We start from the raw sequence: 23,384 nt of genomic DNA on the forward strand, positions 1-23,384 counted from the left end.
AATATAAACAAAAGTTCCCCACCACTAATATTAAGCACCAGAAAATGTATTTATTTATTAAGACAAATGTTTTGAGCTTGTATTTTTTTGAGTGCGTCTGGGTCGGAGAGTAGACATTGTAAAGTGTTCTTATGGTCGACTGTAAATCACATCAAGAGGAACTGAGGTGGCTCGGGCATCTGGTCAGGAGCCTCATCCTGGACGCCTCTCTGGGGAGGTGTGCTGTAGGGACCCTGCTCAGACTTCTGCCTCCACGACCAGCCTCGGACAAAGATAAAGATGGATATGACAGGCCTCACATAATGATAACAATTGGCCGAGAAAACTGACAAAACTCGTGCCAAAAATGTGCCACATGTTCAGTTGCTTATACTACAAGTACAACAAACATTACAACAACTATTGTAACCCTAAAAAGAAATGCAAATGACAAAATTAAAAGTTAAAATTATAACTTTATTTGTACAAATTGTGTCGGGCTCATTCCGTTTCACAATAAACACACATTTCATTCCAAACTCATTCAGAGAAATATTTACAACTAATTTACACAAAACTGTTATCAAACTGTACACATCAGTAGAAAAGCGATTGTGCTTATCCCCCATTTATTTATCTACACATTTATCCATTCTCTTGGTTCATTCCCTTGTGAAATAAAAACAAATCGTTGACCATTCGAAGTCAAGATTCACTTACAAAACTGTACAAAAAGGCCCAAAAATGCAAAGGCCCAGGAAACAATTGATTTCAAAAGAAGCACCAAAAGTAACTGTGTCCACTCGCATGCAAACACTACACCTACGGGTCCAACACAAGAAACACGCCAGGCAAAAACACAGAGGGTTGAATACAGGATACAGAATATGAAGTAAGCATTAGCAAGTTAAAACGGAAGCTCGGTTACCATGTCATTCATTCCATTATTGCATTTACAAGAGATTTAACATGGATCAGATGGCACTGTTGAGAAGTTACCTGAATTATTTTTGAGATATTTTGGTGAATAGAAGTCATGGTTACTGTGGCAAAGAAGAGTCCAAGCCAGTTTTCCCATCAAAGGGATTAGCCAGTGGTCAAAATTCTTGATGCTCCTTAAGTTAAATTTCAGTTTGTGCTTAAAAAAATGTCTAAAATCTATTATTTACAGATTCGTTTGGCCACTAACAGCTAAAACTCACTATTGTATTTTATTAATTCCATAAAACTTTCCCATTTTGTCATTGGGGCATAATAGGCAATAAGTCGGTCGTTTAAATTAGGCAAAGAGACTGATGAGTAAAGACGGCGCCCCCTAGCTGCAGAGAGAAGGCACAGCCGGGCTTAAATAAATAGGACTTTTACAGCAGTTATGTACACAATAAGTTACTATAAACATTCACAAAATTAACAGACTCAGATTGTTTTGTCGTAACTTCTGATTGGTCAAATGTTCAGCAGGTTGAAAATACAGTGGGATTTTAGTTATGGCAAATGTTATGTGTAGAAAAAAAGGTGTTTAAGTGCAAGAAAATTGTGCTAGAAATGATCAGCAGGTGTATGACATGTTAAAATGAGTTAAATAGTAAATAAAAAGCAAAAGCCAATATTGTGTGTGCATTACATTAGGTATAAGTAAAAGTCATTAACACAGAATGCACCAGTACTTTTGTATAGTGCAGGTATTAGATCTACTTGTTTAAATAGCTTAAAAATATGTAACAAAAAGAGTTCAATATAAATACTTGATTTACACCTTATTCCACCACAGTTTCCAGTTTAGACTTGGTTTGATTTGAGACTACATGCAAATATTTTGATAGGTGGAACATGGCATGAACCACAGAGCATTGAGCTGAGGAACTGATGTCATTGATCTGTTGTCAGAGCAAATAAATCATTGTACAATTATGTACATATAGAATATGTGACTCAATTACAGCAACACAAGACTGGGAAAGTAGAAAACAGCAGCAAATTTGGACAAATGTACTTCTAGTGGATTAATGGTACTTTGTTAACCTTAATTTTAGTCCTAGACCTTGTTTGAATGTTTTTGACATGGATTTACCAAGAGTTCCAATTTTGAATTCAATTATTAACAAACTGGCTGTTCTACAAGATATACCCAGTCAAGTATCAGCCCAGTCAAAGCAACGAAGATAACATAATTAAATGTTCAGTGTGTCCCTTTTAACATTGACTCTCAGCAGGAACTAGAATCCCACTGAACCTCCAGCTTCTCTGACGTCCCTGATTTGTGATATTGCGTCCCATTTTTGTTTTCCTGTACATTTTACGCAGCTGTAACACACAACTTAAAATAGTTTGAACCAGCAGCAATGAACTAGAGATTGTTTGAGAGGATCTGTTGCTTAACACTGTGCTTTTCGCAGTCCTTCACACAAACAACAGGTGGAAGGGAACCCTGGGAAATATCGTCAAGGCAGTACACTGGTCCCCAAAGAGAAAATTGGAGTTGTATACTTGTATATTTGGCAACATTGAACAACAGTCATTTTTATTCAACGTCCATAAATTATCATTTTAGCATTATTATTTTAGGGGGAAAATGTATTCATCTTCAGTGTTGATTTAATAAGTATACAAATGGTACGGAATTGACTTTTCTGCCCGCTGTCAGTGTTTGAAGATAACAAACAGCTAACATCCTGAGTCTAAATCTAAAAAAAAAAAAAAATTGATAAATCTTCTTATTTTCACACAAACTCAGCAGGAAGACACGTGAAGTTTGTCCCTCTGTCCACTCTGCTTCTCTTTGACCATAGAGTCATCATTTTAAACTTCTCCCAATGGTAACATACATCCATAAATAGCTTTTTTCCCCGCAGGTCTTGGCTTTCAGAAATGATTGTGCCCCATACGACTCATGGGGGGAAAAAACGTCTTTGTGCTTTCGTCGTCCCTGATTCCGGTTACGAACATGCGGATTAACAGCCGTACAGCGAAGGTTTTGGCGTCTTGCTCGGTCAGCTGGTGCTTGGTCGGCGGTTGGCTTGTTGGTTTTATTGATTAAGTTGTTGGTTGCTCAGTGTTTGGCTCAGTAAATTCCGTGCTCAACAGTATTTCCTTTTCTTTCAGAGATCGGTGACTTTGTTCTCCACCAAAGCGGCCACCTGCTGCAGACGATAGGCCAACTGCATCTTCTGACCAGAGCTGTCCTCCTCCAGGGCCATGATCACCTGAGGGATGAACAGTGAAGAGGTTTTCACATTTATTCAGACTAGAATCCAAAAGTATATATCAAGAGCAGGCAATGTGATGACTGTAATCTGCCAGTTTAAAGCGATGGCCCTGATTGGATGTTGTACTTTTTGGTTTAATGCTGCTCTAAGATGAAACACTGACACTTTGCTCAACCCACTCCACCTACTGGTCAGTGATAATGCGACGTCTTATTATCAGGAAGTTGCCACCGGCGAAGCCATTTTCGGTGGCCCGTTTTCTGGAGTCTGCATAGGGCTGGCTCGATCTCGATGTAAAATTTAGTTTCGATGCCTCCACACCTTTTAATAAGACTTGGAACATAAGTATTAAGTTGGTATAACATCGAAATGTTTGAATTTTTCCAATTTTACAGTAAAAAGTACTACTTTTTGTTGTTTGGACCAACTTAGCAGGAAGCCAGAGGGCCAATAAAAATTGGTCTGAGGGCCGCATTTGGCCCCCGGGCCGTAGTTTGGACATGCCTGTTTGACCGTGTCGCCCACCCTCGCCCAAAGTTAGAGAAGTACAATTCAGTAACATTAAAAAGGTCTGTTAGATCAACGTTATATCATTTTGATCATAAGTACAGTAATAACAGTTAGTACATTTATTACCTGGTCATAGTACTTGTTGATGTATTTGTACAGTTCATGAAGAGCCACGTGCGTGTTCATTTCTGACGCAAAACTCTGAAAACATAAAAAAAGACAGTGTAGTGCAAACGGTTTAACTCAGAATTTTTTTTTTTTTTTTAAATGAAAATGGAACCAACCCCGGAGAGCTCCGTGAGAGTGGAGTTCATCTCCTGGTAACAGCCTGACGCAGCGCTGTGGATGTCACTGTAGTATCTGAACGTGGACGAAAAATAAATACGTTCAAGTCCATATTCCATACACGTTGATAAATACAAACACATTCTCTATTAACGAAGTGACCTCTGACCTCTCTACGAGCTGCTTATATCGAGGGATCTCTCTGGCGTACAGCAGTTTGTTCACCGGCGAGTCCTGATTGGTTGAGAACAGATCACACGGTCAGATGCACAATGATACAGCCAATCAGAAGGCAGACATTTGAAAATAAACGAGAAAGCGATTTGTACCCGGCCGACTTTGTGCTCGGAGGTGGTGCAGGAGTCGATGAACGTTTGTGCGATGACTGAGAGAACGGCGTCGATGCTGTCGGTCACCTGCACGTCCAGGACAAACTGCGGGTTCTTCAAAATGTTCACCCAGAAACGCAGAGGAAGACTGCAAAACCCACACATTTCATTTGCATTTGTTCAGGGATTATTTCTGTCGACTTGGTTCACAGTTCTGAAACCGACCTGTTGGTTTTCCAGATGTGTACGGTCTCCGGGTCGTCGATGCCGTGTTTCTCTGCCATATCGTCGAGAAAGTCAAAGAAAAACCGCACTGCGATTGGAGGAGGCCTCTTCGTACTCAGGATCGCCACAAAGACGTCGTCCACAAACTTCTGCAGAGTTCCCTAAAGCAAAGAGTCTGGATTTAGACCCTGTTTGCGCTTGGTTTAGATCTGGTCCTAGTTTGGAGCTGGTTTAGTACCTTCATGGACAGGAGCCTGGTGAGGTAGATCTCTGGAATCGCTTTAGCTCTCTCTCGCTCTCTCATGCTGCTCTTTCGGTGTTTGGGGATTTCTGGATCCTCGCTGCTCTTCACCAGATGCCACAGACGCAGACCCTCCTCCTCTTCCCCCTCCAACATTGGTGTTTCTGCCATGAATAAAAACAACAAGTTTAGATAGGATTTTACTTTCTATTACGTTTATTTTCATTAAACATTTCATCCTTACTTTCTCCAGTCTGAAAAACTTGGCTGACTCCATTTCCTGCACTGCATCGTGGAATCAAGGCCACAGTGGCTCCATCTGGAACCTGGACAAATGAGAAAACATGATCAGAATCATTATAGGATGTTCTTGGATGCTTTGTTCTGATTGGTCAGATGTATTTAGAAGCCGTGTCCTCACTGGTTGATATTTACCTTATAGTGCTGAAGAGTGTTGATCCGTTTCCATCTTCCCTGAACCACAGCGGTGACATCATCATCAGAGAGAGTCAGGTGACCTGCCTGACCCGAGCGCCACTCTATACACGTGTCAGATGTTAGAAAATAATATGAGTTTAGTCTGTGATAGATTTGTATGCATCCTTACAGTTATCCAAGTCAAAGTGATGTATATAATATGTATGTAAGTTCCATACCCAGATCTAGGCTGTCGGCTGCAGGTCTCTGGGAGAACGGAGCGCCTTTATAAACCTGGTCCAGGATCTTGTCTTTGACCTTCACAAAAAACAAAGGAGGTGAACATTATTAGATGACCATTGTGCTTATAGTGGCAGGCGAATGAGTTAAAGTGAATATCAGTTATTATTATAGACATAAACTTAACACATTTAAGTTGTAAGTGGAGGACAGGGAAAGTCATAGGCATATTTTCTAAACACAAAAAATTATAGGCCACTTAAATGTCCTTTATTACTTTTGGAGAAGCTGCTGTTGGGTGGTGAGTTACCTGTGTGATGGTGTCCAAATCCAGGACTTTCACTGGACAGTGCTGCACCTCCACGCCGTTCTTCACCAACACTGTCAACGTCTGAAGCAGAGAAGCAGAGGCTCATGTTAGAAGTGTGGGCGATATAAAGTCAGATGAATCTAACCTTGCCGTACTAGATTTAGACTTTAGTTCTTCAAAGCGTACAAATCCGCCTCTGAAGCTGTCCCTTTACACATATCGTCCCTCACCCACTCACAGATCTATGTCAGTGAGTGGGTGAGAGACAGTTTAAGATTTACCTACAGCAAGAAGCACTTTTACCATATGTGAACACACTATGGTAAATAACACCTGCTTTGCTGCCGGCTATTTGCTTTTTTTTTTTTTACTGTGTCCAACCAATTTCTAATAGTGGATCAAAAAGTTTGTCCACGTCTAAATAAAGCACAGGATTATGATTAGCCAGGTATATTTGACCCACATTAAACCTATTGGCCCAGAGTAATTACCACAGCAGAGTACTCTATGTCCTCTCTGAGCAGGTGACTGTCGTTCAGAGTGCGCTTGGCTTTCCCCGTCACCGAATCCACGGGGCCCTTGTCCACCTGGTACTTTATGGCCCGATACAGCATGTACAGAGGCTCTCCCGCCACATCCTGCCGGGAACATAAGAGAGTACTTTCACCTTCAAGAAGAAAACGTGGAACACACAGATGTCTATAGGAGATGGAGAGTTACCTTGAGGAAGGAGTACAGACAAATGGACATCCAGTTTGTCAACATCTTTTCCACTACCGTCTCTGTCCTGGAATCAGAGAAGGTATTAGGACTCCATGCTGCTATTACCCTAGTATTAAGACTGCATACTACTAAGACTACTAAGACTGCATACTACTAAGACTGCATACTACTAAGACTACTAAGACTGTATACTAATAAGACTACCAGGAATGCATACTACTAAGACTGCATACTACTAAGACTGCATACTACTAAGTCTACTAAGACTGCATACTACTAAGACTACTAAGACTGCATACTAATAAGACTACTAAGACTGCATACTACTAAGTCTACTAAGACTGCATACTACTAAGACTACTAAGACTGCATGCTAATAAGACTACTAAGACAGCATACTACTAAGACTGCATACTACTAATACTATTAAGACTGCATACTACTACTATTACTACTACTACTACTACTGGGATGTTACACATGAAAGGCTGTTTGATGTTGTCATTTCTACTGGGAAACTGGGAAATAATTCATCTTTTAAAGACATGAACTGCATTTGGATTCCTGCATAATGATATGGCAAATAAACCTTGAATGGCATCTCTATTTCCACTTAGCTTGATTACATTAAATGTAGAATTATGAATGATCTTGTTTACACTGTATCCTTGCATATTTGTCAAGATAGTGTCAAAAACACACTTCTAATTACTACTTCAAGTGGAAAGGATCATCTTATACCAGGCAGCATTAGTCAAGACAAAAGTATTTAAAATTGTGGGGATTAAAAAAAAAAAAAAGATAAGGAATCAGAATCTAGCGCTGCAAAGGAAAATTATTTTGCCATTTGTATTAATCGATGCATTGTTTAGAACAAAAAAGACCAGTGAATGTATGATTTGTTTTAGACCCAGATGAAGCTAAAGTGAAGCCACATGAAGTCATACTGATGGATCATTTACGGACAAAATCCTTTTAAAACTGCTTTCTCAGCACATTGCATGTATTGTAGTCTGTATATATAGCTCAAGTAACAATTATTCAATTACTACATTTGTTAATTAGTTAAAAATCATTTAGTTGGAATTGATCAATTAACTTTCAGCACAAATTGAATGATTAGTATTTGCTCTAGTGCTACAGTTAGCATCAACTTGCATGCTTCTCGAAGGTTTTGGAGATAGTAATTTAAGCCATTCATTATAAAATATAAATGAGTAGTTTTCGTACCGACGAAGCATGAGTTTGGGGTTCTTGGCCACGTACTGCTGCACCAGGTCCTGCAGTAAACTCTTCATCACCTCGGTGAAGTACTCCAGCTTATCGTGCAGCGCCATCGTCAGGAGACTGGCCACATAACCCCTGTCCCTCTGAGAGAAGCCCTGCTGAGCCTCCAACGTGTGGATGAACTGAAATGTACCAAAACAATCAAATATGAAGGTTATTTAATAGATCTTTGCTTGGTTTTACAGAAGAACACACCCAAAGATCTAACACGAGCAGCCCAAATGCAACTGACATTCTCATTCCTCACATTTACTGTCAGAAACATCTCCTCTTACCCTGGTGAGGAACAGCCTGTTGTTGAGCAGGTTGTTGAGTTGCTGTAGTCCCTGCTCCACCGTGATCCTCCTGGACTCTGGCAGGTCTAACTGTCGACTCAGCGGCGCCCCCTGTTGTCCCGGGAAGAACACTCTCTCGGCGTATGTCTTGTAGTCCAGTAAAGGTACTCCAGGTCCTCCCACGTCACTGCTGAGGTCCATCATCTCCGTCATCAGGTCTAGGAGACGACGTCACGTGGATTAGAATGACAAACTGAAGAGAACTCTAGGTGCTGGAGCATTTTTCTTCTGGGTTCACGGTCGATAAAATGCTTTTACAATGTCAGTGTATTTTAGTCTTAAACATACAGAGCTTATATTTTACATTTTATAGAAACAGGTTCAAACTGCCCAGAGTCTTCCTGCCATTTCTGAGTAAGATAATAATGAGGGAACACGGTTAACATGATTAAAAGCTCAGAAAAGTCCGTTTGACCTCTCTCGTTTAAACAATAGCTGTGAGTAAGATGAAGTCTGCGTAGTGAGTTTGAGCACTCTAATGATGAGAAGGAGTCTGGAGCTTGTTACCAGTGAACTCTTTGCGACACTGGTCTCCAACGTTGATCTCCAGTGTTTCCAGCTGCAGCAGCACTTTCTTATAGTCCCTCAGGGCCTGCTTACTCTTCCTCCTGGAGAATAAAGGAAAACATATTCAACACAAAGAACGTAAGATTCCTTCAATGCAAAAGTGCACTCTTACATAATCAATGGGCTTGTTAGTGATTAGTATAGTTCAGTACCTGTACATGAGGATGACCACCAGCACAGACAGGATGATAACAGCAGCTCCAGCAGCCAGTCCGATCTGAGCGGCCAGCGGGACAGGAGGGAGAGGAGAGTCGGAATCATACTGGACCAAACCAAGGTCCACCTCCAGATTACCCATCAGCACCTGGACAAGGACCAGCAAGAGAGGCTCAGGAGAAATCATTCGACTGTCTCCTCTTGTCTCTCTTACATCCATACTATCTCTTAAGTTGACATCATGAAAAATAAGTTCAAAAATTAACTGTCTAATAGATCAGGTCAGGTCACAAAACATTCATAGTTTAGAAATTTGATCATTTTGCCCCAAACATGAATGTAATGGCTAAACCGTGAGCTGGGTTTTCAGGTTCTAAAAAACTCTTGATGGGAGACTAAATTGATATCCACTAAACACAAAAAAGCCTCAAACATGCTTTCAAAATTTAAAACCCTATGAGGAAAAAGAATGGGAAATGTACTTTGGCAATCAAACTAAACAAGCTAAACATTAAAATGGATGAATCCCTGTCACCTTCAGCGTGGGCAGGTCATTGTGGTCCAGGCTGTTCGGCTGTGCTTCTGGAGGCTCACAGTACAGATGTGTGCTGTCTAACGTCTTCACCTCACACTCTTCATCTCCTAAACGGGCCCTCACCTCCTGGCGAGACATGGCCCTGGTCAGGTGCACTCCCTGGGTCAAAACACACAGGAAACAAGTCATATACGCACAATATCAAAACACAGTCAACTGCATTTTGAGGGGGGAAAAGTACCTCCACAGCTATAACTCCTCCAGGTTTGAATCTGTAGGGCGTGTCTGGAGCCTCCTTGTTCAGCGGGTACAACTCTGGGTTTGGGTGGTAAACGAAACTCTCACCCTGAAAACATGTTTATAAGAAGGACGCCGTTATTGTATTAAAGTTTGACGATTTATATCTAGATTTTCATAGATTTGCCATGGAAGTTTTTACAAGTCTTGGACCTGGGGCAGATATACCAGTACCTTGATGGTCTCGTAGTGCACTCTGACATTGTCCAACTGGAACCACAGATCCTTCACTTTGAACTGAGGGGACACTTTCGGGGTGGGGCAGGACATCTGGGAGGGGGAGTCCAGGACGCACATTTCTGACACCTGCGAATAAATAAATACATAAATAAATACATACATACATAAATAAATAAATACAAAGTTGAAGCAAATCATGATTCATTTGTTTAGTATGCCCTAATTATTAAATATATTTCAAGACTTGTGAATATAAAAAAGAAACCAATATAAAACTTTTTGGACAAATACAAAGAAGTAGTGTTTGCAAAAAGAATAAAAGTAAAATGTTTCTGGAACAATATGAAGAGGTATTGAATATAAAAAGAAGGGGGGAAAATTATGTTTTTGTGCTATTTCAAGATATTTCTGATTTGTTAATGTTAATAATGATTATGTTTTTTATTATTGCAATAATTTTTATATTTTAATTTATTTTATTTGGGCACCTATTTTCCATTTTGTAGTTAAAAAAGCAACAGCAATGCTGCTGGTCTCTTCACTTGTTTATTATTGCACTTTGCTGTACTTTGGGGTTTTAAAGTTGTAAGAGTGCTTTATAAATAAACCTTGACATTGATATTGGTGTGTCTTTTGATAAACACCATAGACATTTTAATCCTCATCCAGGGTCTGTTCTCACCGTGGTTACGGAGTGGTTGAAGCCCTGTTGTTTGGCGCTGAGCAGAGCCTGTCTCCTCCTCTTCCTCTTCACTTCTCTCTGCGTCTCCGGCTCCACCCACACCACCACCAGAGGGCGCTGCACCACGTCCAGGTTACTGCCTTCCACCAGCAGCATTCTGCCTCCACTGAAACAAACACACCAGATTTAAACATTTAAACACTTTCTTTAGATTCATCAGAGTTATTTTAGTATGTGATGTCAGACAAGTAAAAAGTGATGTACATTCTGGAAGGACCCAATTTGTATTCTCTAAACTAGAACGAGATGACAATTACTGCTTATTAAAACTTCCTTTGTTGCTCAGCTCCATTTTAGAGGTGGGGAAAATGCAGTGTCATCAAAAGATTAGAGGCACAACGGGAGGAAAAGATGAAATGCCATAATATATTTTAAATTATTAGCGGACATAAATTCTAACCATTATTGGGGATTTTTAGCAAACAATTTCCAGTGTATAAATGTCACTTAGCTTGTCTATTAAAATGGAAGGAAATACTGTTACCTACTTTACCTCCTGAAAAGCCTAAAAATCCAGATTTAGCCTTAACAAAAGTGTGTGTAATATATATAAGGAAAATACATTTAAAGACATATTTCTAACCATACTTATAATATTTTGAATTGTTTATAGCTATGACAAAGGCTCTAAATAGTATTATTAAAACTTATATTCCATGTATAAATATTGATTGAGTACTTTTAACATCATTGTATGTCTTACGCTTGGTAGCTCTCTCCTGGCTCCACCTCTGTGATCACTGGGTCATCCATGTATTTAAACGCTCCATTTGGAACCACTTTCTCTGCTTTCCCAAAGAACACGGACACGGAGACACCGCCGGTTCTGTTTGAGCGTCCCGTTTGACACACCAGCTGCGAGTCCGTCACCTCCTCCACTCTGAGACAAGGGGGACAGAGGGACAAAAAGGTTAGACCCAAGAACTCAATAATTTACTATGATACAAGACCTGGGAGAAAGGAACAACCATATCATTAGTACTGTCTTACTGTCATTTTATTAGATATAGCAAAAATAAATGATAAAAACAGGGAAATTGTGTTCTAACTGATAAAGAATGGAACATGTAGATCATATACATCTCAATGGGGAAGCACAAAGTGTTTCTCAAAATTCAACAACAACAACAAATTCATCAGAGCATTTTAGAAAACCATGTCAAAGTGCACATTATTCACAGGGGAACACAACTGCCCTGTTGAAATGAAATGGGAGATCAATGAAGCTTTGAAAACTCTCAGATGTAAAACTCCTGGAAAGGAATGGAAAGGATTGATAAATACATGTAGAATGGCAAAAAAAAGCAATAAAAAGGAGTTGGACGACAGGGACAGAGCCGATTGTGAAGGACTGGACTGAAATAACATTGGACATTCATAAAAAGACTGACTTTCGCAGTGAATTTGAAAAAGTACAAGTTTGCCGGACATAGCGAAAAAAGCGGACAAATTCGAGACTGACTTTCCACAGACTACTCTCTTTTGTTTTATCTTTTCGTTTTCTGTGTCTTGTTCTGTTGTTTCGTATATAAAAAAACAACCAAAAGAAAAGAGAAAGCCGTCTCAATCAGGACAAATGTGACTTCATCTGCAGAACATGTTACAACATAATGGAGCATTGTTGTGTAACAGAAGAATGACTCACATGAAGCAGGGCTGCTGTCCCAGAAAGGCCTGGAGGTCAGACGCTTGCCCCGTGAGCAGCTGGCGCCCCCTGATGGTGAGCCGAGTTCCCCCGGAGACGGGCCCTTTATCTGGGACGAGGCCCAACAACTGCGGGTCCTGATAGTGACATAGAATAGCATTAAACCAGGTATTCACACATGAGTCAGCTATATCCGGTAACTACAGTGCATATAAATAGATATTGATATATTGATACCTGGTAAGTGAATTCCTGAGTAGACCGCCCAGATGCAGATGGTCCCACTCTGATCAGGACTGGGCCTTTCTTTTGTTTTCCACTGGGACCCAGCTCACACACCACCCTTAACATAAACACACACGTTTACTATTGACCTATTCATCGCTGACACATATGAGCGTTTATGAGGTTTACTCCTCTTCTTTTGCCCTGGTTTTAGTCCTTGTTTAGTCCCTATTTAGTCTTGGTTTAGTCCTTGTTTAGTCCTTGTTTAATCCTGGTTTAGTCATGGTTTAGTCCTGGTTTAGTCTTGGTTTTGTCCTGTTTGTCCCTGATTTGGTCCCGTCTTTGCTTACAAGAAGATAAAACTTTTATTAGTTTTTTTTATTAGGGTTGCAAAAGAAAAAAAAATCAAAAAGAGCAGCAATTTAATAGTAAAAGCAAAAAATATTGTAAAATATAAGCATGTTCTTTTTGTTTTATATGTTTATTGCACTAAAGGCATATAAAACATGTGTTCTTATTGTGAGCAGGTTGCATTTCCATAAAATGTACTCTCATATGGCCTGTTATTCCTGTCTATAATATTCCACAGTACGGCATAAAACCCATCTACTTGGAAAATGCTCCGAAGTAACTTAATTTAATGTTCTATTTCCATGGAAACGTGAAGAACTTTCTATCTAGTCTTATTGCACATTAGCCCTGGGTACTCCTTTGTTTAGTCACGTCTTTACCTGGTGGTTTAGTCCTGTTTCAGTTTAGTCCTGTTTCAGTCACGTCTTTACCTGGTGGTTTAGTCCTGTTTCAGTCACGTCTTTACCTGGTGGTTTAGTCCTGTTTCAGTCACGTCTTTACCGTCACGTCTTTACCTGGTGGTTTAGTCCTGTTTCAGTCACGTCTTTATCGTCACGTCTTTACCTGGTGCTTTAGTCCTGTTTCAGTCACGTCTTTATCGTCACGTCTTTACCTGGTGCTTTAGTCCTGTTTCAGTCACGTCTTTACCTGGTGGAGATGTGGTATTCTTCAGCCTGGGCCACACAGTCCACTCCTGCCACAGAAATTCCCCCTTCCACATCCTCGAACTTCATCCCCAGATTAGAGCCTGTAATAGTGAGCAGCACACCGCCCTCTAGTGGCCCGGTGACTGGCACAATCTACAAGAACAGCACAATCATATTAGAGATCACTCCTCTGCGACAGAGAGGTTTGGCCTGACAGACGCTTTATACACTGCAGTACCTGAGTGATGTGTGGAGGAGGACAGGTGTCTGATGCGGCGCTTGAACACGACAGGTTGAAGACGCAGCTGGGGGCGGGACTTCCTGGACACCACACGCAGCCGTACTCTGGGGGTACGGCTCTGCACTGGGAGCAATCTGATTGGCCGGCCGAGCAGTCATAGAGCTGCACTGGAGTGAGAATGAACGTGGGGAACTTTAAGATTTGGTCTTTTGATGCTGTAAGTGTTTTGTTTTTTGAAAGGATGTTCTTACGTGTGAGTCCTGGAGAGGCATCGATGCGTCTTTCTCCTCGTCTTAAATAAACAGCGGCTGAATACTGCAGTTCAGACACTTCAAACTGGAACTATATACAAAGAGGAATGTGTCAGACAAAACATAGATATTGAAATTGCTTTGTGTTTTTCTCAGTTTTATGCTAATTGAGACTACCGTGTTTTTTGGGTGTGCGACTTATACTTATATTTATACTAATAGACTTATAAGTCGCTCCGGAGTATAATTATAAGTCATATTATTTGTTATTTTCACACTTGCAACAGCATTTCTTACTCCAGTGCAATCTATATATGTTTTTTTCTTCTCTAGTATGCAATTTTTGGCTGGTGCGTCTTATAGTCTGAAAAATACGGAGAATTGTATTTTTGGAGCTAATGTGTATAAGTAATTTCTCTTGTGGATCTAAAAAAGTCTGAAAACAAATAAAGCATATTTTATAAGATAAGATAAGATATTCCTTTATTGTCCCACATGGGGAAATTTCATTGATGCAACGCAGGTAGATACAGAGGTATATTTATATATAATAAAAAGGGGACAATGTACAATTAGATGTTGATGATGTACATGTTGCCATTTGATGCACTGTACCAGAGTTAGCCTGAAGCTACCTGGCCAAGAGCAGGTGCTAACAAAAAGTGTGGCCCCAGTCCCTAGTTCCTATTCAATGTGAACGCAGAGCAATGGGGAATGGAACTAAATGTAAGTACCAGGAACGAAAAAAGGTTCCTACAGTGAGAAAACCCCTTGGACTTGGAACTACCAAACACATATCAACAACACCACTGTTTCCCTGTACAATGTTTTTCTTTTTGAGTCCTTTCACCCTATCCAGAATTAAAGGTAACTGTGTGTTCTTGTTTTGCTAGAATGGTTCACAGTATGGCATTAAACTTATCGCCATAGAAACAAGCAGGTGATGCCACTTAGCAAAGTTTCAGGTCAGATCTGTGTCAATACTTGTTTTGAGCAATAAAAACATCCGTAATTAAATGTGTGATACTGTGGAACATTCCAGGCAAAGCAATAGCATATCCATGGTATGAAAAGTTACGCAGTGCCCCTTTAAACACTGTGATTACCTGATGGGGGCTGCAGGTGAAGGTGTGAGTGTGGTCGTCTGTTTTCTGAACTGAAGCCGACAGGTTGAACTGGACTTCTTTAACTGCCACCACACACATGTAATCTGCAGTATCCTACAGAAGAGTAAAGGGAACAATGTTAGCAACTAAGAAACCGGATGTGAAGGTGATAAAAAAGGTCAGATGTGTCATGGATCAAGTTATGTAGGACCAAAAAGTCACAATGGACACTGCTAAAAGAAACATAGTAAAAGTAAAAGGTGAGTATCTGACCGTATAAATGTCGAGGTTTCTCCCCAGTAGAACGACCGTGGTGGTGAGACCCATTGGTACTAGAGCTGGACTCTGGAGAGCGTAGACCAGGGGACACGACGACAGGCCGTCTGAGTCCTGGGAACATCACAGGATTTATACAACAATGAAATACTGTTTACTCTATTCGTTTCAGTTAAGCTTTTAACTTTTGTTATATATAGTCATGTTTTCTTTTACTTAGTCTTGAATTGTGGACATTTCAAACTGTAGACAAAAGTGGACATAATAGTAAAAATGTAAATGTTTTCCTTCACTCACTCTGTGGTTGAGGATCGTGTGATGGTGAGGGCAGTTGGAGCTGTGAGAGCAGAGCTGGTCCAGAGGACACCAGTTACAGCCCCACACACTGGACACACAGGACAGGCATCTGCACAGAACATACAGATTTATAAGATTGAGCGCAGCCGCATAGCAGGTGCCTGGGGAGAGGGTCAGAACACACGCTGGTTAGGTTGTCGGTCGGCAGTAAGCCTTCTGTAAAGCCCAGGAAGAGCCTGGCGCACCTACACACTGACCAATAGCCAGGTTTTAACACTAAAGCTTTGGTCGAGTTTTGTCTGAGACAATTAGTTTAAAGCTAAATCTAGGGAGGGGCAGACGAGACGAGGTCCGTCGGTAAAGATACAAAGCGCCACACATCAGGTGGAGGCGTCGACGAGAGAGTCGTCGTAAAAGAAACATACGATCAGGCTCAGCACAGACGTGTGCAGTTTGCAGAAAGTGTGCAGATATGGGAACAAATCGATCTAAAAGTGATGTGTCCATCCCGGAGACACCTGTCATGCTGCAATGTCAAATAAATATGGGAAGGAGTGTCTGGAATGCCTGTCAATGTGGTCTGATAAATTTGGATTTGGCTAGGTGTTTTTCATTTTTATTTTTTATTTAGTTACAATTTTATTGTATTTCTGTGATAAAATGTGAATATATGAGTATATTTCTGTGATGTATTTTATCTGCATAATAGTGATATTTTATCTGCATCATTAGTCTAAGAGAAGAACGGGTGTGTGACAAACTGCATTTGTTTGTGAAGGGGTCGTAAAGATGGGCCAAAGAATGTTGCCCCAGGGGGGGAGTTGCACCCCCCTTTGCAGGCTTTATCTCTACGAAAAAATACCAAGTGCCTTGATGTGAGGCTGACCAATGAGAAATGTGACCCGCCTATTCCAGAATATCTAATAAAACCAACCAGCATGGGAAAAAACAGGGTGAGACGCGGGGGTGAGACGCAGGAGGATCAGCCAGGCTCCTTACAACGGCCTGGCTGACACAGTCCCCGCGTTTTCTCCCATGCATGCCATACAAATGTCTGACGTTTCTGTGTCGTTTCATATTCTAAGTTGAATTGTGTTCTCTATGTGTTAAGGAATAGCATCGGTGCATGTCTAATTCCATGACATTTTCTGTTTCTGTAATTTCTTTGTGATTTTAATGCATTTTTCCTGCTGTGTGAAGCACTTTGAATTTCCTTGTGTATGAAATGTGCTCTACAAATAAACTTGCCTTGCCTAATGCTTCTGCAAGAAATACATTTAAATCAATATTGAAAAGCATAAACTGTCAGCCAAAGATATTAAGTTATCACTGAAGTCAATAAATCCCATGATCACCTTCTACATTCAAGACAAGCTGGGTAAGGTGTCTTGCTCAAGGACACAGCAGGTCGGTGGTCTCTCTACCAGTTTGACTTAGAAAGGCACTGGCTAAAATGATTTGGTGTGAATCACTGATTGTAACACAGGAGAGAATGTTCCTAACAATAAAGCCTGTACCTGATTTAAATGTATTATAGCCAAGATAAATGCTCTTTAAAAATGCATCATGAGGTAAAAGTAGCTAACTAAGAATTAACTATCCCAGACACGTGATTCTCTGTCATGGTGCATTATCAAGAGTGACACCAAAGCAGAAAGTATGCAGGGATTGGAGAACTGTATGAAAACAACAGCATGAGGCTATCCCACACAGTTCAAACCATATCCCAAAATGTTCCTTACTCATGGTTCAAAGTCAGGTACAGGACCTTTAAGTTCAGTTTATCAATCCAATTCTTACTGTGAGGTCTGGTTGTGGCGGCTCACAGCTTCACAGTCATAAAAGGTCATTTTTCCTGTGGTGATGGTCACGTTACCAAACTTCACAGCCACCGGCAAGATCAAGTGATCTGTGGACGAGAAGGGGAGGAGTCATTCATGTGATTGACATCTGCTACTGTAAACTACCACAAAGAGACTCTCGGCACATTCAGCTGCGCCTCGTCTGGATGATCGACAAAAGTGTCCAATGAGAAAGTAGAAAAAAATATAAAATTTTACTGACATAATTATTGTGGGATGGAATTATTTTGCTATAGTTTATGTAACTATCACTACATTTATAAACTTAATATTTGCTATTTAAAAGTCTTGTTATATTAGGCTTGTTTACACATCAAGTTCGTATATTACTATGCTGTTTTTATTGTACAACAGCCTTTAATTCTCATTTAGACCATCTGTGATCTGTGATGATATAAAAGTAGACAGATGAGAGGAGGAGGAACGAGCAGAACAGCAGCACGTTATGTTTCTGATCAAAACAGATCTGCCCAATCAGCTGTCAGTGCGCTTCTCATGTGTTATACAGCACTACATTTCCCATCATGCAGTTGGACTCTCAAGGTGCTGCAGTTGCTTTTCAATGGTTGCACTGGATCTTGTCCTGATCTCATGATATTACAGGGGCTGGTGCACAGATGTGCCTTCACCGCTTAGCTCTGCTTAAATGGACCCCTCCCTTTCCGGGTAGGGTAGGGGGTCAACGATATGGGTGATATTTTATAACTATTATGTTATGGGTGTTGCACAACACTCATTATTATCAACTATGCCCTTAGGGTAGATTATGAAATGGGAAAAATAGCATAATATAGGATCTTTAATAAAGCCTAGAGCCACTGGCTCACCTGTTCCTAGGGGTGTGGCCTGGAGGAGGCGGGGCTCAGGTGATTGACAGGTGATGTTATTTCCAGTGATTTGGGCGGGGCTTGGAGGCAGCTTTCCAAACTCACAGAAGAGCGACTCAGTGGAGGACAGAGAGGGGAGCAGCAGCACAGATAACGTCACCTGGAATCACAATCAGACTCATTATTAATGAAAACACATGTCCACGACAGCGTAGTAACCATTCAATAACACTACAACTATTTCAGGCAAGGTCATAAAATAATAATTCAAATAAATATGCTTATTTGCATTACCTCTGTCTGTGTATCTCTGCTCTGATTGGCTGGTTGTAGACTCTCCACTCTCACACATTGGTCAGTTTGGCTGAAGCTCCAGAGCCAGTGGTTGGGCTGTAGGTGGCGCTCACACTCATGTTTCCGCGTGCATCTGCAGAGATAAATATGAGAAGGGTTAAGAGGAGAAGTGACCAGAAAAGACATTTAAAAACATCTGTGTTTTTAAATTTCAATCTGATAAATATGGTACTTCAAATGCTTTTCTTACCTTCCCTGCAGTACACACCACCCACAGTAGGGGTCGCTCATGGACAAACAGGAGCCACAGTCAGGCTGTTTCTCACAGGAAGACACTGACACTTTTGACAACTGCAAAACAACAACAAATACACAGTTAAAATCATTACATTCACAATACAAGTATAGTCAATACATATAGTCTGTTATGTCATCGTAAACTATTACCAGTAATGGAAGGAAACAAAGAACAAAATCAGTCCTTCTGATCATTTTTACAGTGGTTACTTTTTATGTATACTTCCCTACATTTGAGAGAGGTTATCTGGACTTTCTACTCTTTGAACTGGACTGAAAACTATAAAGTACTTTTCATATGGTTAGATTTGAGCACATTCGCGTTGACATTCTGCAGAAAGGCTTTGAGTTCAAGCGCTGGCTCAGAGCAAACAAAAATACATACATAATACGAACTTGGAAAATAGGAAATTGATTGGAATTGCTCTCACCTGCTCCCGCCTGCTCCTGTCTGCTCCCACCTGCTCCTGTCTGCTCCCACCTGCTCCCACCTGCTCCTGTCTGCTCCCGCCTGCTCCTGTCTGCTCCCACCTGCTTCTGTCTGCTCCCACCTGCTCCTGTCTGCTCCCGCCTGCTCCCACCTGCTCCTGTCTGCTCCCACCTGCTCCTGTCTGCTCCCGCCTGCCCTCACCTGCTCCCGCCTGCCCTCACCTGCTCCCGCCTACCCTCACCTGCTCATGTCTGCCCTCACCTGCTCCTGCCTGCTCCCGCCTGCTCCTGTCTGCACCCACTTGCTCCCGCCGACTCCCGCCTGCCCTCACCTGCTCCCGCCTGCCCTCACCTGCTCCCGCCTGCCCTCACCTGCTCCCGCCTGCTCCTGTCTGCTCCCACCTGCTCCTGTCTACTCCCACCTTGCTCCTGTCTGCACCCACCTGATCCCGCCTGCTCCTGCCTGCTCCCGCCTGCTTCCGCTTGCTCCCGCCTGATCTTGCCTTCTCCTCTCTGCTCCTCTCTGCTCTGTGTAAGAGTCTGCACTCACCCTGTTGTGTGTGAGGACGTAAACATGCTCCTGCTTCTGGTCCAGAAGGAGGTCTGCGCTGACCGGACTGTTCGGGTGGACGGGGACAGAGCTGTAGAGGTGACCAGAGGTGTCTTCATGGACCAGCACCTGAGACACACACAGGACAGGGTTAAAACACAGCAGGGAATAAGACTGAATGTATAATGTGATATTCCTGCACTTTTTAAGGGGAATTTTACAGGCCAGTCATGTTTAATGCGAAACTCAATTCCCAACCCATGTTTTGTCCCATTTTATCTATTAGTTTATTAACCTTTATTTATGCAGTTGAGTCATGCTCTCTTTTACAATGGTGCTCTGTTCACACAAGCAATACAAAGCAAGCATTTACAAGTTAGAATAAATACAACAAGTAAACAAACAAATAAACAAGTTTGACAAAAGCATTTAACATTTCTCAGAAGTCTTTCTTTAGTTAACAAAGGGCTTCATTGATTGATCCGAGTAAATGAAGTGCATGCGCACTCCCCCGTGTGGACTGATACAACACACACATGCGTTTGTTTATTAGCGTGACGGATCACATTGCATCTCTCGTCTCCCGTAGATTTCCGTCTCTAATGCGCCAGCTCGAACAGTCTTTCTCCGTCTTAATTTTGTCCCGTACACTGAGGGAACTATATTATGATAGATCAATGCCCTTAGACACGCGGAAACGTGCTGCTCTCCTGGGGAGGAGCCAGAACGAGGCTGCAGGTGAGCGGTAGGTGAGTTTTATGATTGATACGTGGCAGGACTAATCGGCAGTCCACGCCACAATGAGACTCAGATTTGGGCCAAAAAAATCGTCCATTACGCCTTAAATAAAATAAAATGGTCAACTGTGTCAAAAATGATGCAGTAGCTCTTTTATAGACACTGAAAATAGTTCACTGTGTACATATTTTAAATATTTTTTTCCAATGCAATAAAAATGCTTTAATACCACCACCAGAGGGCGCTCCACCCTTTCTGCACACTACTGATAAAACTGCAGCGTATTCACAAGTGGCAAAAATATATAGACAACTTGACGTAAAGAGATGAGGTTTATTTATTTATAGTCAAAGAATGTTTGAAACAGGACCATACCTAACCTGTAAACCAGAACAGGACTAAACCAGGGCTAAACAAGGGCTAAACCAGGGCTAAACCAGGACTAAACAAGGGCTAAACAAGGGTTAAACAAGGGCTAAACCAGGACTAAATCAGGACTAAACAAGGACTAAACCAGGACTTAACAAGGGCTAAACCAGGGCAAAACCAGGACTAAACCAGGACTAGACAGAACCAAACAGGACTAAACCAGGGAAAAAACAGGACTAAACCAGGACTAAACAGGGCTAAAGCAGGGCAAAACCAGGACTAAACAGGACTTAACAGGGCTAAACAAGGCTAAACAGGACTAAACCAGGACTAAACAGGACTAAACAAGGCTAAACAGGACTAAACAAGGCTAAACAGGACTAAACAGGACGAAACAGGACTAAACAGGACTAAACAGGACTAAACAGGGCTAAACAGGACTAAAACAGGACTAAAACAGGACTAAAACAGGACTATACAGCTCAAAAGTTCACTCTCATGTGCATCCTAGAGCTATACTGTTCATATAGTTTCCCTGAGTGATCCTCGTGAAGTGGCCTCCAGTTTGAACCAGGACTGAACCAGGACTGACATTTCTTTGATGATCCCTTTAAACCAAAGGCTAAAGAGAGACCAAAGAGCAGCAATATTAGAAAAAGAAAAAATCAAAGAGAAGTAGCTAAGAGGGAAGAACATGATCGCACCAACTTACCAACCGACTTAACAAACCCAAAAATAAATATATACTGCATTCTACTGTTCCTGGAAGTGACTGTCACGTGTACTTCTTTTTGAACCAGATGGCCTTCCTGCGACAACTCTCTCAAGAGTGGGTGCGTTCTGGTTTAGTCCTGGTTCAATACTGGTTTAGACCTGGTGCTGTTCTGATTTAATCATGGTTAACTCCTGTTTGGTAACGGCTAGGGATGTCAAGGTTATTCATCTAATTGATAATGGTGATTATTTAGGTCACATTATAACTAAAACTGTGAACATCAACAGTAATTTCAGTTAAATCTATTCTCCAAAAAAAGGAAAAGTACACATCACGCTATTATGTTGTTTATGTGCCAATATCATAACAACGCAACACAATATACTGCAATCGAATCAAAATCGCAGTTTGAATGGTTGTAATTAGCTAATCAAAGTTATTTAAGTCATTTCCTCTGCAAACAATGAAAAACTCCTGTCTTGTTATGTACATAAAACCTGCCAACCCTGTAGTTAAAACCTCCACAAACATGTTACGAAATGTTTTAATTGGCAGTTCATATTTCCATCTCAAATAATTACAATTTTAATAACAAATCTAATCACACTCGCAATACTCCTCTTTTTTGACTGTTCTATTAGTCTGTTGTAGTCTAGTTTCCTGACCGGTTTGTGTATCTCCTCCCCATCCTGCTGTGGCAGAGTGGTTAGCCTTTGTTCTGCTTCTCTGTGGGTTAAACTCCTGATCTCCATAAGTTGAAAGCACTTTCTAACATGAGTGAACGGGATTTTTGCTTGGTTTAATGCTTTGTTTGCCTCGTCCTTTGTCCAAAATCCTCTCTATTGTTTGGTATTGAACCCAATGTGGATTTATTGACCAGATTGTTGTTCTAGTTTCTCCTCATTAAAATATCCGCCTTTAGCGACGCCCCCGAATGCCCACCTGCTCCCTACGTCTCAATGATCCAAAAACCATTAAAGAGCGATCAGAAAACCTTCCCCAAACCACATAAACACAACCAGAAACCCCTAAAACCTGGTTCAAATCCCTCCAGACCATGTCCCAGACCAGCTGAAGACCCCAGACCGGTCCAAGGCCTGGGGAAACAGGAGCTTTGGGATCAGAGAGAAACACAGTGCCACACTTTGATGTCTTCAACTCGTGCAACTTTAACGACTGGTCTTGTCCAGATACTTGCTCTGAGCGAGAATTGCAAAAACATTATAGAAAATTTGATTTTGTTGCTGGACTCGGCTCAAAAAAATAATCCTTCTGTTGCTGCAGGCTTCTCTCGGGACGTGAATACTTTCAGGGCTAAGCAAGAAAAACAATTAAAGAAAAGTCAAAGTAGCAGTAGTAGTAGTAGTAGTAGTAGTAGTAGTAGTAGTAGTAGTAGTAGTAGTAGTAGTAGTAGTAGCAGTAGTAGTAGTAGTAGTAGTAGTAGTAGCAGTAGTAGTGGTAGTAGCAGTAGCAGTGGTAGTAGCAGTAGTAGTAGTAGTAGTAGTAGTAGTAGTAGTAGTAGTAGTAGCAGTAGTACTGGTAGTAGCAGTAGCAGTGGTAGTAGTAGTAGTAGTAGTAGCAGTAGTCATAGTAGTAGTAGCAGTTGTAATAGTGGTGGTGGTTATAGGTACATAGTAGGAGTAGAAGTAGAAGTACCGGCAGTCATAGTATCAATAGTAGTAATGAACATTAGTAGTAGT

The 23,384-nt window shown here is 41.3% G+C and overlaps 1 protein-coding gene across 3 annotated transcripts in view; it reads right to left on the minus strand.

Annotated features, from left to right (window-relative positions):
* Positions 1-435: 435 nt before the first annotated feature.
* The window catches only part of plxnb3 (plexin B3), a 109,947-nt gene continuing 86,998 nt past the window's right edge, over positions 436-23,384 (minus strand). For 2 of the 3 annotated variants that reach the window (XM_072449391.1, XM_072449392.1), the window contains exons 6-40: positions 19,863-19,991; positions 18,837-18,937; positions 18,587-18,719; positions 18,293-18,452; positions 17,404-17,512; positions 15,604-15,712; positions 15,304-15,420; positions 15,031-15,144; positions 13,925-14,015; positions 13,671-13,840; positions 13,434-13,585; positions 12,447-12,552; positions 12,210-12,346; positions 11,268-11,444; positions 10,505-10,670; positions 9,817-9,948; positions 9,587-9,691; positions 9,346-9,504; positions 8,807-8,958; positions 8,595-8,695; positions 8,028-8,245; positions 7,696-7,874; positions 6,463-6,529; positions 6,234-6,380; positions 5,743-5,823; positions 5,432-5,510; positions 5,211-5,314; positions 5,020-5,101; positions 4,773-4,939; positions 4,535-4,695; positions 4,310-4,457; positions 4,150-4,214; positions 3,980-4,055; positions 3,822-3,896; positions 436-3,182 (exon numbers count right to left, since the gene is read on the minus strand). In XM_072449391.1, coding sequence (XP_072305492.1) covers positions 3,078-3,182; positions 3,822-3,896; positions 3,980-4,055; positions 4,150-4,214; positions 4,310-4,457; positions 4,535-4,695; positions 4,773-4,939; positions 5,020-5,101; positions 5,211-5,314; positions 5,432-5,510; positions 5,743-5,823; positions 6,234-6,380; positions 6,463-6,529; positions 7,696-7,874; positions 8,028-8,245; positions 8,595-8,695; positions 8,807-8,958; positions 9,346-9,504; positions 9,587-9,691; positions 9,817-9,948; positions 10,505-10,670; positions 11,268-11,444; positions 12,210-12,346; positions 12,447-12,552; positions 13,434-13,585; positions 13,671-13,840; positions 13,925-14,015; positions 15,031-15,144; positions 15,304-15,420; positions 15,604-15,712; positions 17,404-17,512; positions 18,293-18,452; positions 18,587-18,719; positions 18,837-18,937; positions 19,863-19,991 — 4,374 coding nt within the window. In that variant the 3' untranslated portion in view covers positions 436-3,077. Of the gene's footprint in view, positions 3,183-3,821; positions 3,897-3,979; positions 4,056-4,149; positions 4,215-4,309; positions 4,458-4,534; positions 4,696-4,772; positions 4,940-5,019; positions 5,102-5,210; positions 5,315-5,431; positions 5,511-5,742; positions 5,824-6,233; positions 6,381-6,462; positions 6,530-7,695; positions 7,875-8,027; positions 8,246-8,594; positions 8,696-8,806; positions 8,959-9,345; positions 9,505-9,586; positions 9,692-9,816; positions 9,949-10,504; positions 10,671-11,267; positions 11,445-12,209; positions 12,347-12,446; positions 12,553-13,433; positions 13,586-13,670; positions 13,841-13,924; positions 14,016-15,030; positions 15,145-15,303; positions 15,421-15,599; positions 15,713-17,403; positions 17,513-18,292; positions 18,453-18,586; positions 18,720-18,836; positions 18,938-19,862; positions 19,992-23,384 lie in introns of all 3 variants that reach the window. The other variant, XM_072449393.1, reaches the window with a different exon arrangement.

The sequence above is a fragment of the Eucyclogobius newberryi genome, unplaced genomic scaffold, assembly GCF_026437365.1.
Source record: "Eucyclogobius newberryi isolate DKJ021-1_F unplaced genomic scaffold, fEucNew1.0.hap1 SCAF_17, whole genome shotgun sequence".
Taxonomy (NCBI): Eukaryota; Metazoa; Chordata; class Actinopteri; order Gobiiformes; family Gobiidae; genus Eucyclogobius; species Eucyclogobius newberryi.